Source organism: Lontra canadensis, unplaced genomic scaffold (assembly GCF_010015895.1).
Source record: "Lontra canadensis isolate GAN:19392208 unplaced genomic scaffold, GSC_riverotter_1.0 scaffold12, whole genome shotgun sequence".
NCBI lineage: Eukaryota > Metazoa > Chordata > Mammalia > Carnivora > Mustelidae > Lontra > Lontra canadensis.
This window is the reverse complement of record NW_022631006.1, coordinates 19,677,797-19,695,522: the sequence shown is the minus strand read 5'-3', so window position 1 is coordinate 19,695,522 and position 17,726 is coordinate 19,677,797. Positions and strand designations below refer to the sequence as shown.

The following is a 17,726-nucleotide window of genomic DNA, read 5'->3' as shown; positions in this document are numbered from 1 at the left end:
ACCATGGCCCATCACCCAGACTCAGTGACCTATACAGCCTAGAACAACTGGGACTGGGCACAGGGCCTGACTTGCTTCTCTCCCCAAATGGTGCCCTTATGCCACCTTTGGATCTAGGTTCTTGAACCATCCGTGTGATCACTCTTCAGCTCCTTACATCCCTCAGGCTCTTGTCTATGGGTTCCCCCGTTTCTTTAGCCCTCCCAGCACTCCCTCCTGGGCCTTAACCCCTGCCTTGCCATTCTTCTCAGCCCACTTCCCCAAACCAGCCACCCACCTGGAGCCCCATCTACAGCCCCACCAACGCCCTCCCATCCTTACCCTAAGGATCCCTGTGTCAGGCGCAGACTCCAAAATCTTTGCGTTGTAGACTCTTACCCCCTCACATCTGCCAGATGTCTTGGATCTGGCTGCTCTACACTTTTCCCCCACTGCCTTCGGTCACCCTCAACCTCTGGAGACTTGGGTCCCCAGCCCCAAAGCTGTTCTCTCTGCCCCATCTCTGCCATTTTTCAGGGTGAGAACTCCTCCTCTCTAGGCCTTGGTATTTCCAACATCTCATTCATTTCTTTTTTCCCCATAAAAAATTTATCTTAGTAGAAATAAGTGAGTCAATTTAAAGAAAATAATAATAACTAGATAACAGTACTCAGGAAGAGCAAAAATTGGGAAAGCAACTATAGAGATGGAGACTACTTTGTTTTTGTTTTTTAAGATTTATTTATCAGGGTGCCTGGGTAAGCTCAGCATCTGACTCTTGGTTGCGGCTCAGATCATGATCTCAGAGTCCCAGGATCAAGCCTAAGTCAGGCTCCACACTGGGCAGAGAGTCTGCTTGAGATTCTCTCCCCTTCCTCTGCCTTTTCCCAGCTTGCCCTCTCTCTCTCTTTCTCTTTCTCTCAGGAGGGGCAGAGACAGAGAATTTGAAGCAGACTCCCCACTGGGCCACCCAGGCACCTCTTTTTGTTTAAGATTTACTTTTAAATAATCTTTACACCCAATGTGGGGCTCAAACTTATGACCCCGAGATCAAGAGTCCCACGCTCTATGAACTGAGCCAGCCAGGCATCCCTGGATGCAGCATATTTTGAATGCTGCCTTAGCTGAAATGAAAACTGCACTGTGGTAGTTTGAACACACATTTTAAAGTACTCCCTCAGGCTGTCTAGATCAGCTTAATACTTGCCAGTATTTACTGACAAGTTTACCCGGGCTGGGCAGCTTTTCTCAGAGGCAAACCTCCTTGTGTCACAGACGGAGTCATGAGGTTCTCTGGGGCTCACAGACCCATCTCTTATTGCCCTAATCACTCCTGAAGTGTGGGTCATGAAGAAAGTTCTGAAAGAGAAGTGGTAAATTGGGGTTTGGGCAAGCACTCTGCATTTATTAGCTACCTTAGGCTGGGCAAATCAATTAAACTTTTGAGTCTTACTTTTCTCATCTATAAATTGGACCTAATAGTCCTTGCCTATCTCACAGGCCTGTCTTGAAGATCACATCAAATGAGGTAATTTATGTGAAAGCACTCTGGTGTCATATGAATGTGAGGTATTATCTCGAATGCTAATGAGTAACTTGCAGCTTATAAACACGTATGAATCATTCCTTTTGACTTAACAGGCAGCCAAGTAACTTCAAAAATCCAGAGCTCCAGCCAGACAACAAAACCCAGGAGTCAGTTAACCATCAGAGAGATGCTGGGAAGACTTGGGCTCTACTCCCAGGATGGCCCAGTGCTAGTCATTAGTGAACGAGTGACTGCCATCAAGAGAAACCAGGCTCAGTGCCCAACCTCAAGGCCTCAAAGCCTTGGTCTGGAAGTAAGAGGCTTTGGGAAAGCCTCCTGTTGAAGACAGTAGACTGAGTCAGGAACACCTCAAATCCAGAAATGGTTCCCAGATGCCCACAGAATCAAGTCTAACCACTGTGACGCCTAGAGGTCCAAGGGTACCACATTTTTCAGATTGATCTCCTGCCATATCTTCAACACTCCCTAGGCAATTGCCCCATTTCTTGTCATGCCAGGCATTTTGACTTCTATACCTACATGCTCCTGTTCCCTGAAGCCCTTCTCTATCCTCTGTTCTCAAAGACTCCTCTTAATTCTGGAAGAAAGAATGTTGGTGTATCCCCTTCTAGAGTATAACAGAAATATGGAGTTTAAATAAAGGTATTAGCTAGCATACAAGAAAAATAGTCTTTTCCTTAAAATAACTTACATGCTATAATTTAACATCTTTTCCTGAAAATGTCGATATTAAGTGTCCTTAGTAGTTTTCCTGGTAAACAGACTTAAAATCTGAGTCTTGAAAGAGTTCATCAAAATGCATTTTCAAGCACCTGGCTTCATCAAGTACTACTTGCCAAGATACAGTGAGTTACATACCCTTCAAAGGGCTTCAAATGAAAGGTAAGGCTATAACAGACAACAAAGACATGTGCCAGCTGTACAGAAGTGGGAAGAATATTAAACAGGGGCACCAGTCTGGGTCTGATGCTTACTCTCTGGGTGATGTCAAGCAAGTTCCATAACTTCTTTGGACCTGAATCCTCCCATCTACAAAACGAAGAGAGTCAATGACTGTGAAGATCCCTGCTGTGTATATTCTTTTCTCTCCTCAAGGTCTTGCACAAAAACACCTCTTCAGGGAAGTCTTCCCTGATCCTGCCATTGTATGACTCATACCTTCTCGATTCCCGCATTTTCCTTAAATACTTTAATGGAACCTCTTTCATTCTACCTCAACATCCATTGTTCACTATACTAAGTGAGCCGGCAGAAAGCAAACTGATGTCTTATTCAGCTCTAAACCCCAGGATGCCACATGATACCTTGTCCTTGGTGATATATTCCACTCTCCTGTAGATCTGAACTGAAGAGTGGACTCTGCTGATCCTCAGTTTTGTTTTACCTGATTCCCCACGTCCTTTCTACCCGGACTGCTGCAAGAATCACTGAGCCAAGCACTGGCCTGTCAGGACTGGAATGAGTGGAAGGGCTAAGGGGTGGGGGGCACCCTTAGACACGAGTTGTGGTAAATGTGTATTTGACTTTAGTGCTTACAGTGTAAGGAAGGTGGAAGGGCAATGCAAGAGCGAACATATAGTGAGTGTTCCCTCTGGCCAGGTGCCATGTTAAATGCTTGACCTGGATCAAGCCTCATAATAATGCTGGCAGGAAGGGATTGCCATCATTCCCATTTTGCAGACAGGGAAGCCAAGGCACACAGAGGTAAAATATTTGATCAAGGTCACAACTAGGTAAGTTATGGAGTCAATGACTTATAATGACTTTGGAGTCAAAGTCCACTTTCCTAACTATCACTGCCAGTAAGTACAAAGGTGGTGATTAAAGCACATTTACAATTCTCAACATTGCTTGATGCTCTGTATTATAATTTCCATCCACCTTCGACACATGGTAGATATAACAACAATTCTTGACCTTCCTTGTTAAGATTGGTTAGAAAAATTGTTACTTTCTATATCAAGTTACACTCTCTAAGGAATCATCATCTGATTAGAAAGCATCAACTTCTAGAATCATCAATTTTAACCTCTGAGTTCCAAAATGATGGGCCTTAGGAACAAGGGATGGAGAAGGTGGAAACAGGCAAGATGGGGCAACGCTACAGGGACTGCTCTCTTCACATCTGTATCCCTAGCACCAGACTCAGGCTGACACTTAATAAAAGTGTGTGGAATCAGATGTTTGTGGGGAATGTTTCCACGCTCCTCGGAAACACACGTGGAGAACAAGAAAGGAAACCAAAAAGAAACCGGGAGAACACTGTAAAGTTTGATTTGATAAAGGTCCAATGTTCTGGGGCAGGGCATGGAGCACATAGCACGGAAGAGTGGGGCGAGGGCTGCAAGCAGAGAGACGGGCAATTCTCCCAAGTGGTGAGAGTATAAGTTGGTACTACCTCTCTGAAAGACCACCTCGGAAAAGATTTCAGGGGTGCCTAGCTGGCCAGTCGGTAGAGCATTCAGCTCTGGATCTCAGGGTTGTCGGTTTGAGCTCCATGTTGGATGTACAGATTACTTTTAAAAATTTATTTTCAGGGGCGCCTCGGTGGCTTAGGCGTTAAGCATCTGCCTTCGGCTCAGGTCACGATCCCAGCGTCATGGGATTGAGCCCCACATCGGGCTCCCTGCTCAGCAGGAAGCCTGCTTCTCCCTCTCCCAGTCCCCCTGCTTATGTTCTTTCTCTCACTGTGTGTGTGTGTGTGTGTGTGTGTGTCTCTCTCTCTGTCAAATAAATAAATAAATAAATCTTTAAAAAAAGGAAAAAATTATTTCTAAAAAAGAATTTTTTTCCAGAGCTTTTTAAGTTATATTTATTTTTATTTTTTTAAAAGATTTATTTATTTGAGGGGCGCCTGGGTGGCTCAGTGGGTTAAAGCCTCTGCCTTCAGCTCGGGTCATGGTCCCAGGGTCCTGGGATCGAGCCTCGCATCTGGCTCTCTTCTCCGTGGGGAGCCTGCTTTCTCCTCTCTCTCTGTCTGCCTCTCTGCCTACTTGTGATCTCTGTCTGTCAGATAAATAAATAAAATCTTTAAAGAAAAAATAAATAAGTATATATAGCAACGTAAGGGTGTGGGATACCTAATTTAAATTGGTGGTCAGGAAAGGCTCTCTGAGGGTGTTATATTTGAAGAGTGATCTGAATAAGGTGCACACGTGAGATACAGATATACAACTGCCAGAGAATGTTCTAAGCAGAAGGATTTACAGGTATAAAGGCCCTAAAGCAAGACTGTGTTAAGGGAGTTTGAAAAAAAAATCCCTGGAGGCCCATTTCACACCCAGTAGGAAAGGTATTACCCCCCAAAAAAGAGACAATAACAAGTGTTGTGGAGGATGTAGAGAAATTGGAGCCCTTGTGCACCGCTGGTGGGAATGTGCAATAGTGTGGCTGTTGTGGAAGGCAGTATGGAGTTTCCCCAAAACATTATACATCGAGTTATCATATGATCCAGCAATTCCACTTATGGGTATAGATCCAAAAGAATTGAAAGCAAGACTTTTTTTTTTTTTAAGATTTTATTTATTTATTTGACAGAGAGAGAGATCACAAGTAGGCAGAGAGGCAGGCAGAGAGAGAGAGGGAAGCAGGCTCCCTGCTGAGCAGAGAGCCCGATGTGGGGCTTGATCCCAGGACCCTGAGATCATGATCCGAGCCAAAGGCAGAGGCTTAACCCACTGAGCCACCCAGGTGCCCCAAGACTTTTTTTTTTTTTAAAGATTTTATTTATTTACTCATGAGAGACAGAGAGAGAGGCAGAGGCAGAGGGAGAAGCAGGCTCTCCACTGAGCAGGGAGCCCGATGTGGGGCTCTTTTCCAGGACCCTGGGATCATGACCTGAGCCGAAGGCAGATGCTTAACCCACTGAGCCACCCAGATGCCCTGAAAGCAAGACTTTAATATTTATATACTTATGTTCACAGGAGCGTTATTCACAATAGTCAAAAGGTAGAAATCATCCAATGTCTGTCAACAGATGAATGGATAAATGAAATGTGTTGATGTGGCATATACATTCATTGAAATATTATTCAAACTTAGAAAGATGGGGGGACGCCTGGCTGGCTCAGTCAGCAGAGCATGCATCTCTTGATCTCAGGGTTGTTGAGTTCCAGCCCCATGCTCGGTGTAGAGATTACTTAAAAAAATAAAATCTTGGGATGTCCAACATCGGGCTCCTTGCTCAGTGGAGAACCTGCTTCTCTCCTTCTGCCTGCCATTCCCCTATTTGTGCTCTCTCTCTCTCTGACAAATACATAAATAAAATCTTAAAAATAAATAAATAAAATTTTAAAAATATGTACATATTTAAATAAAAAGGAAGGAAATACTGATAAATGCAACAACATGGTTGAAACTTGAGAAAACTGTTAAGCAAAAAAAGCCAGACACAAAAGAACAAAGATATGATATTTGTAAATTCACTTACATGAGGTACATAGAATAGTCAAGTTCACAGAGAAAAGAAGTAGAATAGTAGAGAAGGGAATGGGGAGTTAATGTTTAATGCTATGGAATTTCAGTGTGGGATGATGGAAAAGTTCTGGAGATGGACAATGGTGACTGTTGTACAATGGGTATGTACTTAATGCCACTGGAATTGTGCACTCAAAAAGGGTTAAGATGGTAAATTTTATGTTATGCATATTTCAGCACAATTTTTAAAAAGTCACGGGAGGACTGAGATGGCAAGAGCTTAGTGAGCAAGGGAAGGATAACAGGGAACATGAAGGAAAGGTAACATGAGCCCTACAGGCCAGGGAAGGCCTTCAGGTTTTCTTTCTTTCTTTTTTTTTAAGATTTATTTGAGAGAAAGGGAGACAGAGAAGGAGCACAAGTACAGCGGCGTAGGTGGGAGGGAAAGAGAGAAGTAGGCTCCCTGCTGGGGCTCAATCCCAGGACCCCGGGATCATGACCTGAGTGGAAGGCAGAGCCATCCAGACGCCCCTGATTCACATTTTTAAAGGCTCACTCTGGCTGCTGTGTGAAGAGGCTTAAGGTGGCAAGACAGAACTAGAAAAAGGGCCAGAAGGCCACTGCAGTCACCCAGGTAATTCCTGAGACTAATTCAGAATCTCTTGAAGGTTTCCAAATGGCATTAATCATGATGTACTCTTCATCTTGGCAGAGAAGATGGGGGCCTTTCCCAGGACAGAGCCCTGCTCCAACAGAGACTGAGTGAGTGCGTAAGTGGATAGGGGGAGCACGCATGCACACAGGCACACACACAGGCACGTGCCCATGCGCAGGTAAAAATAAGGGGCTCACTGCTTCGGGTTCTAGCAAGGAAGTGAATTCCCAGGGCATGATCCTCTCCCCAGGAGCACTTCCACACCAAATCTAGGTCTTTAATTCAAGGCTTTTCTAGAAGAAGATATTATTATATAAGAGATAATACCTGCCTATCTCCTCTGAGGCTGGAATGGGAACAAAAATCTCTACCTAGGAATTGCTGAGCCTCTAAATTTCCACCAATGGTGGTGTTTAGCCCACTTCTGGGCCTCCTAGGTTTGTTACACCAGGACGATGGCAGAGGGGGAAGTTTCATGTGCAGAAAGGTGGAGCTGCCCTTGCCCCTACCTCTAATAGGGGTAGGCAAACTTTTTCTGTAAAAGGCCAAAAATTTTAGGAGGCCAAATATGGTCTTTGTCAAACAATCTTCTTTGTGCTGGTTTTGGTTTGGTTTGATTAGTTGGTTGTTTTCATCATAAAATATATATAACAGGGGTACCTGGGTGGCTCAGTCAGTTGAGCCTCTGACTCTTGACTTTGGCTCAGGTCATGATCTCAGGGTCATGACACTGAGCCCTGCGTCAGGCAAGCATGGAGCATGCTTGGGATTCTCTCTCTCCTTCTTTCTGCCCCTCCCCTTGCAGCTCATCCTCTCCTTCTCTCTCTCTCTCTAAAAAAAATATATATGTGTGTGTGTGTACACACATAAATGTTTTAATTTTAAAAATAAAATATTTTATTTTTAATTAAAAAATAAAAAAATTTTAATTTAAAAAATAAAATATTTTAATTTTTTAATTTAAAATTTTTTAATTAAAAAAATAAAATATGGTGCTGTGAAGTGTGTAAACCTGGCAATTCACAGACCTGTACCCCTGGGGATAAAAATATATTATATGTTTATAAAAAAAAAAAAAGAATAAGAAATATTTTAAAGAAAAAAAATATATATGGGGCGCATGGGTGGCTCAGTGAGTTAAAGCCTCTGCCTTCAGCTCAGGTCATGATCCCAGGGTCCTGGGAACGAGCCCCACATCGGGCTCTCTGCTCAGCAGGGAGCCTGCTTCCCTTCCTCTTTCTCTCTGCCTGCCTCTCTGCCTACTTATGATCTCTGTCTGTCAAATAGATGAATAAAAGGTAAAATAAAAATCTTAAAAAAATATATATACATAACATAAAAGTTACGATTTTAGCCATTTTTAAATTTTCTTTCTTTTTTTTTTTTTGTAGTGAGAGAGGACTCAAGTGCAGAAGGGTGAGGTTGTGGGCACCTGGGTGGCTCAGTGGGTTAAAGCCTCTGCCTTCGGCTCAGGTCATGATCCCAGGGTCCTGGGATTGAGCCCCGCATCGGGCTCTCTGCTCCGCGGGGGGGCCTGCTTCCTCCTCTCTCTCTGCCTGCCTCCCTGCCTGCTTGTTATCTCTCTCTCTGTCAAATGAATAAATAAAATCTTTAAAAAAAAAAAAAAAGAAGGGTAAGGTTGGAGGGAGAGGGGGAGAGAGAATCTTAAGCAAGCTCCACGACCAGCACAAAGCCCGTATGTGGGGCTCCATCTCACAACCCTGAGATCACAACCTGAGCAGAAATCAAAAGTCACATGTTTAACCAACTGAGCCACCCAGGCCCTCCACCATTTTAACCACTTTTAAGTGTACAGTTCTGTGGCATTAAGCACATTCACATTAGCATGTAACCAATACTGCAATTAGTCTCCAGAACTTTTTACATCCTGTAAAACCGAAACTCTGTAGCAGTTAAACATTAATTCCTCATTCCACCTCCACCTTCCAGCCTGCGGCAACCACCATTCTACTTTCTATCTCAAGAATCTGACTACTCAAAGAACCTCATATAAAAGGAAACTCACATAAGAAATGGTGGACAATGGGTTGCTTCCACCTTTTACTTATTATGAATAACGCCACTATGAACATGGGTGTACAAATATCTATTTAAGTCTCTTTCAATTCTTGTGGGTATATACACAGACGCGAAACTGCTGAATTGTATGATAATTCTGTGTTTAATTTTTTTGAGGACTCAACACACTTTTCCACAGCAGATGCATCCACCACCAACAATGCACAAGCATTCCAATTTCTCCACATCTTTGTCCACACCTGTAACTTTCTGTGTTTGGTTGGTTGTTTTTTTTAGTAATAGCCATTGTAATGGGTGTAAAGTGGTATCTTATTGTGGTTTTGCCTTGTATTTACCTAATGATTAGTGGTACTAAATATCTTTTCAAGTACTTACTGGCCATTTATATATCCTCTTAAGGAATTTACTATGTTCTCCATTATTTTATAGTTGTGCCTCGCCTACTGACAAGTAGGAACAGCACCTTTTACCCTTTATAAACCACCTTCTCACATATTCCTTACCTCTTTTGAGTGAAAACTGGATACTGGCCTGCTTAGACCTTGGTCTCTTGTCTAGACAATGGCCTCACCCAACTCCCTTAGTAGCAGCTCATCTACCCACCCCCACCTCTGAGTGATAGACACATCAACAGCTCCCAACCTCCTTCCTCCGAGTTCTCGATTTCAGGGTTCCAACACACAGGCAGGATTTGATGCAAAATGTCCAAAATAATTTCTCACTATTTATGAAGTACATATTAAACAGTTTACAAATGCAGAGCATTCAGAATAGTGCCCAGCACATAGGAAGCACTATATAGATGTTAGGCATTATTAATATTAAATTTTAAGAGTTATGAGACAGGTCTAGCAGAATGCTTTTGGTGCTCTGTACACATCAATGGCCAACTTCTGATTTCAGCTGCAGCTGCAGGAGACAGTGATGTGCAGGCTGACAGCATCTCTTCCCCCAGAACCCTACTGATCTTGCCCAGAGCTTCCTCTTCTCACAAGCTCACACAGCTCATGAAGTATAGGGACATTCGAAGGCATTAACTTTCATCTGATGAATTATTCGCCTCCCTTTCCTACATTGCTACAACCTCCACCGTTATCCAGGGGATAATAACACAAATCCTAATTACAGCTTGATCAGTTAGAATCCCACTTCCTGGCACCTTTATCAACACCTTCCCGTGGAACTTCAGGCCCTCTCGCTTTACTCTTCTGATCCTCCCGCTTTGAGCTCACTAGCACATTTTCAGAGGGCAACAATGGGCTGGGCTGGAAAACAGATGGCAGAATCACAGGTCACACTGCCAAGAAAGGGATGGCAAGGGAGGGCAGGAGCCTTGAGACAGGTCTTTTTTCAGCCCTAGGCTTAAGCGGAGTTAAGTCAGCCTTCAGGGGGTGACCGTAAGAAGTAGCTCAACGGAGAAAAGGCAAAAGTGGACTCAGAGGCTGACACTGCGCAGGCGCAGGGAGGGGACTAGGGTTCCCTCTCAGGCTCACCCAGCTACCTCTCCTAGGCAAAGGCCAGAGGGAGAGCACCGTACCCAGCGCTAGAAGCCTCCCTTCTGGGTACCCCAACTCCTCGTGAGGCTGTCAGACCATCCAGGAAACGTCTGGGAAACCACCTTCTGAGGCTGTCGGGCCGTCCCTCATTCCCCGCCTAGGGCCCGCCGGAACCTGTAAAGCGGCTGCCAGCGATGGCGAGGCGCCAGGAGAGAAAGGGCCACCAGGCCAGTCGGATTCGGCCCTCCTCGCCACGGTTCTCACCTCTTTGTCCACCGCTTTCTCCTCGATACCTAGCAGCGCATACAGGTCCATCTGTAAGAGTTCCTTGGCCACCGCCATGGTTCCAACCCTGACTGGATTCGTACTACAACTCCCAAGAGCCTAAGCGTGCGTAGGGATTTCCCCCAGGACCGTCACCGGAAACCGGTTGAGTGGCGCTTAGCCCCCGGGAAATGTGTTCTGGATCAGGCTTGACTGTCTCTGAGGGAAGGGAGGAGCCGCGAATGAACTACGCCTCCCAGCAGCCACCGCGCCTGCCGCGGCCACTCTCCGGATAGAGTGGCCGAACGCGATTTTGCTGCGGGAGGCCGCAGCAAGCCCGCGCGAGGGGGCGTGGGACGGGGGCGGAGCTTAGTGAAACTCGGAGGGTCCCGGGACCTCGCGGAGCGATCTCTCAGCTCTGTGGAACCTGTGGTGCTTCGCCGGCCACCGGAATGGAGAGTAGGTGCTACGGCTGCGCTGTGAAGTTTACCCTCTTCAAGAAGGAGGCGAGTCTTCTCCCCGCGGGCTAGAGGGCCAGGGAGGATGTGGAGTGGAGGAAAAGCACAGGACTTGAAGTCCGTAGACTTGGTTTTATGGCCCTTTTCCAGCTGTGTGGTTTTGATGAAGTCACTGAACCTCAGTTTCCATTTCTGTAAAATGGGCTTAACGCTCCCTCGCTTTCGGGGTTGACATGAAGGTCCAGAGAGGTGCTGGAGGTGAAAGTGCCCTATAAAACGTAGAGCACGCTCCTGTCCTTTCTAGAAAGGTAGGCTTTCCTGTCCACCAAGTCTAATATGCAGCTATTTCCTTCCCTCCATCCTGCTCCTCCGCAGCCCAGTCTTAGTTACTATCCTGTGACCACCCATCACACTATGCCTGTCACTCCCTTTGCTCTGAAACCTTCACCGTCATGCAGCCTGCCCTTCCCAGGTTTCTTGAGTTAAATTACTGCCCTTCCTTCTGCTCCCGGAGCACCACGGGAAAGTCTCGTTCTCTGCACCGGCCCCTAAGTTCTCCAGGTAAACTATAGGCTTCCTCTGCCCACTTGTGACCAGGAGATAGAAACCAGATTGGAAGAATGAATAGCAGTAGGAATGCAGATCTGTGTAACACTTAGAAATCTGGGTTTTGGAATCAGGGTGGTCAGGGTTCAGATTTGAGCTCTGCTGTCTCATTCATGGAATGAGCTTGGTTTGGACAAGTCATGTAACCCCTCTGACCCCATCTAAGATAGGAATAATAATGGTGGTCATCAGGATTAAGTAAAGTAGTGTGTATAAATTATATGGATTATATCAGATGATGAATATTAAGTACTGAATTTAGTGCCTGGCACAGAGTATGTGCTTAATAAATAGAGACTATTGTTATCCCATACTGAAGCCAAGCCACCCTTCATCTCTGCTGAGGCAGAGAAGGCAGGGACTCTATACTCTCTGATACTCCTTTGTTGAAGAGTTAGTGACTTGCAGCATGAAGTTTTTCTTGTTTGTTTTCTACACCCCATCATCAGGGAATTGAAGACAAGAGTAGAAAGCATGGGAATTTTGCATAAAGCTTTATTTGATTTGAATTTTGCATAAAGCTTTATTTAATTTGATTTGAATCCACCCCTCTCTCTGCCCAGGCCTTAGGGGCCCCACTGCTCATCCTCCTCCCAGCAGTTGTCACAACTTCAGTGCCTTCCCTCTCTGTGTGCTTGGAGAGTCACAGGGAGGAGCCTACAGGGGAGGGTGAGAGATGGAACCTCCTACTTCGTGTTTCTTCTAGTATGGCTGTAAGAACTGTGGCCGGGCCTTCTGTTCTGGCTGCCTTAGCTTCAGTGCAGTGGTGCCTCGGACTGGGAATACCCAACAGAAAGTCTGCAAGCAGTGCCACGAGGTCCTGACCAGGTGAGAAGTTGACATGGGCAAGGGTTTAGCCAAGCATGGTACCAATCAGCTGGCCAGCCCACACAGCTTTGTGCTCTGTGGCTAGAGATCAGCTCCAGAAGTGTTTGGGTGGGAGGCATTGACTGGCAGATGGCGGGACTTCTGATACCAGATTTCTTCCCTATAGAGGGTCATCTCCTGCCAATGCTTCCAAGTGGTCACCACCTCAGAACTATAAGAAGTAAGTGCTGAACAGACAGAGACAAATAGGGATGGGAAAAAGACAAAGGAGCCATAGGGCAGGACTCTCTTCCCACCCTCTAGATCAAATGAGCACAGGTTCAAGAGAATGTCATATCTCAGCCTCCTGATGCCCTTTTGGGCTCAGACAGTAGCTTCTCAGCCCTCACCCCAAAAACATTTCTTGGTAGACCTTGTCCTCTCAGTCAGACCCTCCGATTGGTCAGCTGGATTGGGCTGCAGGGTGACATGAATGAGGCCCACAGAATATTGTCCACTGGAGTCCTCCCTGGATGCCTAGAAGTGATTTGAATGGGAAATGGTGAGTGGGTGCCTTCACCCCTCCCTTCTGCATTCTTCAATCTTCAATTCTCATATCTCATACCCTACCAGGCGTGTGGCTGCCTTGGAAGCCAAGCAGAAGCCCAGCACTCCCCAGAGCCAGGGACTGATCCATCAAGACCAAGTAATCGCTGAGCGCCTAGCACGGCTCCGCCAACAGAACAAGCCCAGTGAGTGGGGGCAGACCGGGTGACCTAAAAGAACCATCCAGACCTCCTGGGACTAGGATTCCTCGGGATCTTACAGGGCTTCTCCCTACCGCTTTCAGAGTCAGTGGCCTCACAGGCGGAGATAGAGGCCAGGCTAGCTGCGCTGAGGGATGAACCCCGGGGTTCCATCCCTTCCACCCAAGAAATGGAGGCACGGCTTGCTGCACTGCAGGGCAGAGTTCCACCTTCTCAGATCCCCCAGCTTGTGAGTTCTTGGGGGGTACAGGGGTCCTAGGATAAGGACCTTGCTGAAGCCCAGACACATGTATGCTTATGTACTTCGTAGAAGTTGGCAAAACCTACCCACCCCAACCTCATGATCCTTAGGCCTGCTTCGAGGCCAAGGAACCAGGGACAAGCAGCATGATGGGGTGGGACAGGAAAGAATGGCCAGATCTACTCTATTATGTGGGCCCTGGATTAGTCCCCTTTCCCTGAGCTTTGGAAACGTCAGCATCCACCCCTAACCTAGACTGTTCTGTGCCTTACGGCGTTGCTTTTCCCCCTGCCCTGCTCCCCACTGAAGTTCCTTCCTCTGAGCAGGCACATCAGACACCAGACACCAGAACCCAAGCCCAGCAGGCACAGGATCTGCTGACAGAGCTGGCAGCACAAGTGGCTATTGATGAGAGCTGTCAACAAGGAGGCCCAGGTAACTTCTCCACCTGGGTCCCCCAGGGACCTGCCCCCTACTCTTTCCCCAAGTAGGATGGGCTCTGCTGCCCACCCTCTGGGACACACATATAAATCAGAGAACAATCAACATTGTAAATTATGGTTTATTCAAACAGGAGCCAGTGTAAGCCTCGCAGATGAGTGTGTGGGCTTTCAAATCAGAGGGTGATTTCTTATTCTACCACTTAAACTAGCTCTGTGACCCTGGGAAAGTTATATGACCTAAGTCTCACTAGCCTCATCTATAAAATGGAAGTATATGTAATAAAACCCACCTCATGGGGAAATCACAAGAATTAAGTGAGCTAATCTAATAAGCACTTAACACCCCTCCTGGTTCATAGTAAGTGGTCAGCAAATGTTCTCTGCAATGAAGATTATGATGATAAGGATGAGGAATAGTCTACTTAAATTTAATTAAAATTCAGTGAAATTGGGGGCACATGGGTGGCTCAGTCAGTTAAGCATCTGACTCTTGATCTCAGTTTAGATCTTGATCTCAGGGTTGTGAGTGTGAACCCTGCATCAGGCTCCACACTGCACATGAAGCCTACTTTAAAAAAAAACAAACAAACACTAATAATAATTAAATGAAATTTAAAACTCAGTTCCTCCGTGGTACCAGCCACATTTCAAATGCTATTGAACGACAATCTTGGGCAGCACAAATACAATGATATGGAACATTTCTGTTATTATAAAAAATCCTATTGGAAAACATTCCAAATGCTTCAGAGCAGGAGTTCTTAACCAGGGATGATTTCCCAGGGATGATTATCTGGAGACCCTCTGGTCACAGCTTAGAGGGTGCCACTGGCACCTAGCAAGCAAAGGCTAGGGATACTGCCCAACATCCATAAAGTGCCTGGGACAGGCCCCACAACAGAATTGTCCTGTCCAAAATAGCAGTGAACTAAGATTGAGAAGCTCTGCTTTAGAGACATAATCTCATTGAATAGCCTCCACAATCTTATACATACTCTTATTATCCATATTTTATAAACAAAACGAAGGCCTGGTGAGCTTAAGGAACTTGACTGAGGTCACAGGTATTACGTGGCAGCGCTGGGACTTGAGCTCAAAGCTGTCTGATTTTGAACCTCTTGCTCTGAAACGCTGAGCTCAAGGGGACAGTGCCAGGGCCACACCCACTCGGTTAGAATTCTTCCTGCCTCCTACCACAGAAAAGCACATCCTCTCTCATGTCCTCTCTGCTGCCCTCTGGAAATACTCATGCCAGCCTGTAAGGCAGGAAACTGGCTGAGTAGCTTAGCGTTTCCATATCCTCATCTTTTTGGCCAACATGTAAAAATACCAGGAGTGGGGATGGATATAATTGGAAAAAAAACATTTCAAGGATTACTAGTATTTTACATTTGGAAAAATGGAGGAAAGATTGATTTTATTGGTAATATAAACCACAGGAGCTAATACTGAGCAAAAAGCTGGTAATCTATGGTTTTTAAAAAAAGAAGTTGAGAAACAGGCTCATTGGCTTCTGATGAGAGATCTTGGAATGACTACCTCCCTGACTGCTTCTCTCCTCCCAGCTGCCTCTGTCCAGAATGACCTCAACCAACGTGGCCCAGGGGGCCAGAGCACTAATTCCAAGGGGCAGACCACCTGGTCCCTGGAAGAGAAGAGCAGGCTGCTGGCTGAGGCAGCAGTCGAGCTGCGGGAAGAGAACACGAGGCAGGAGAGGATCCTGGCCCTCGCCAAGCGCCTGGCTGTGCTGCGGGGCGAAGACCCTGATAAAGGTAGAGGCTGGGAAGCAGCAGCTCACTCATGTCCATCAAGCAGGCCCCCCAACCCCAACACACACACCCCCACGCCACCCTCTACAAAATGATGACTTCCGGCCATGCTGGGTCAGATACTGGGAATTCCTGTGCCCAGGGGTCTATTGAGCTCTGCCCAGAGCCTCAAGGAAGGTACTGGGGAGAAAGAGTAGAAAAGGAGTACATAGGAGCCATCAGGGGCCTGGAACCCCCAGTCCCTTCAGATGCAAAGTTTTCTGTTCCCGTCCCCCAGCCCTGCAGGGTGGGGCATGGAAGGGCAGGATCTGATCAGTGGCGATAGAGGCTGCCTAGCTCTGGAACAAGTGCCACTGGAAAGCAAACCAGCTCCTGGGGGGCAAAAGTACAGCTCCTCAGGCGAACTCTCTCCATGTTACTTGTCCTCTCCTGTCGTTCCTTCTTCAAGTGACCCTCCAGGACTATCACCTCCCAGACAGTGACGATGAGGAGGACGAGGAGACAGCCATCCGGAGAGTCCTGCAGCAGGTGGGCCCTGCCTGACCCACCTGACCAGCCCTTGTCCTGTCCCTGTCTCACTGCCCCAGCCCCCCACCTGGCCCCATTCACCCTGCCTCTGCTCTCTGCTGAGTGGCCAGTCTGCAGCTCCGGTTCTCCCTGGGGCCCCCTCTGTCTCTGTGACCCAGACCTGCCTACTGGCCCCTGGATATAGGATATCAACCGCCACCGGCAAAAGATAAAGGGAGATGGGTTGAGAAGCTAAGGCCACAGAGCACAGAAATCCTCTTGTGGAAAAGAGTCAGGGTCTAGTCCTGGAACAGGGAGCTGTACCTATTCGCTCTGCCCACAGCTCACCGAAGAAGCTGCCCTGGATGAGGCAAGTGGCTTTAACATCCCTGTGGAGCCCACTCTCCGAGCCCCGGCCCAGTCCTGCAGGGCAGAGCCTGAGGTGAGAAAAGCACCCCCACTCCGGCCGCCACCACAGCCTCCCTCCCTGACTGGCCAGCCGCTTCTGCAGCAGTCTCCCACACACCTTCCTTCTTTCCCCCATCCCTCTTTGGTCCTGGCAGGCCCAGGCCATGGCCGCCCGGCTCGAAGCTGAGGATGAGGAGCTCCCCTGGTGCTGCATCTGCAATGAGGACGCCACCTTGCGCTGTGCTGGCTGTGATGGGGACCTCTACTGCGCCCGCTGCTTCCGGTGAGTACGGCTGGAATGTTCTGTTGCACTGGGAGACGTCGAGGGCTACCCGTGATCCCTGACCTGTCTCTCTCTGCTCCGCAGGGAAGGCCACGATGCCTTTGAAATTAAAGAGCACCAGACATCTCCCTACTGCCCACCTCGCACAGGCCGAGAGCACTGAGGAAACCAGGCAGGCAAGCCCACTGGCAGTGGTGCAGGCTGGTGCGCCCACCCCTGGGCCCAGCCTCGGGGTGCCCCATGGGAGAGTGAGTCAGGCTAGCCTGTTCCTGGATATGCCCCTTCCTGAGCCTCAGTGTCCCCGGAAGAAGGAAGCATTCTCCATTCAAGATGGTAACTGGGGGAAGCCAGAAGGAAGGCAGAAGTCAGGAGCCCGCCACCGGCCGGGCCTGGACTGGGAGTGAGGCGTGGTAGGGAAAAGACGAGACTGAATCTAAGGGCGATGAGCCTTGAAACTTGCTCAAGGGCCCAGGACCCTTCCCTGGTACTTAGTGGATCTAATAAAAAATGTTGATGTCTTGGGCCCAGCACCTCTTCTCTTTAGAACCCTGTGGGTTCTGAGCCTCAGCCCCTGGAGAGGTGGCAAGAGCAGGATTTCCACTCAAAGTGCAGTCCTGGAGGCGCCTGGGTGGCTCAGCGGGTTAAGCCTCTGCCTTCGGCTCAGGTCATGATCTCAGGGTCCTGGGATCGAGCCCCACATCGGGCTCTCTGCTCAGCAGGGATCCTGCTTCCCCCTCTCTCTCTGCCTACTGCTCTGCCTACTTGTGATTTCTCTCTCTGTCAAATAAATAAATAAAATCTTTAAAAAAAAAAAAAGTGCAGTCCTGTGGAGTACGAAAAAAGGTGGGACCATCCTGCAGGCTTCTCCAGGCAGAAACAGTCCCATCCACCCTGGAGGCCGCATATGAAGTAGGCAATGGATACTCGTTCAACTGATCTGAACTGTGCATCTTGCTCTGGGCACCCCAGAGTAGCCCCCAAGCCCCAACATCTTGGATCCCTCAACTTCCCTTGTACTCAGGTGGTGCAGGCACAGAC

At 47.5% G+C, this 17,726-nt stretch overlaps 2 protein-coding genes across 4 annotated transcripts in view; one reads left to right on the top strand and one right to left on the bottom strand.

Moving 5' to 3' along the window:
- DNAJC17 (DnaJ heat shock protein family (Hsp40) member C17) overlaps window positions 1–10,525 on the bottom strand; it is a 41,537-nt gene extending 31,012 nt beyond the window's left edge. For 2 of the 3 annotated variants that reach the window (XM_032856825.1, XM_032856826.1), the window contains exon 1: window positions 10,400–10,525. In XM_032856825.1, coding sequence (XP_032712716.1) covers window positions 10,400–10,477 — 78 coding nt within the window. In that variant the 5' untranslated portion in view covers window positions 10,478–10,525. The remainder of the gene's footprint in view (window positions 1–10,399) is intronic. The other variant, XM_032856824.1, reaches the window with a different exon arrangement.
- Window positions 10,526–10,753: 228 nt separating this feature from the next.
- On the top strand, window positions 10,754–17,211 carry ZFYVE19 (zinc finger FYVE-type containing 19). The gene is made up of 11 exons (XM_032856823.1): window positions 10,754–10,905; window positions 12,170–12,291; window positions 12,458–12,511; window positions 12,904–13,022; window positions 13,121–13,266; window positions 13,605–13,713; window positions 15,287–15,493; window positions 15,939–16,018; window positions 16,341–16,439; window positions 16,561–16,688; window positions 16,773–17,211. The coding sequence occupies exons 1-11, from the start codon at window positions 10,852–10,854 to the stop codon at window positions 16,849–16,851; spliced, it is 1,197 nt and encodes a 398-aa protein (XP_032712714.1). The 5' UTR covers window positions 10,754–10,851; the 3' UTR covers window positions 16,852–17,211.
- The last annotated feature ends 515 nt before the right edge of the window (window positions 17,212–17,726 follow it).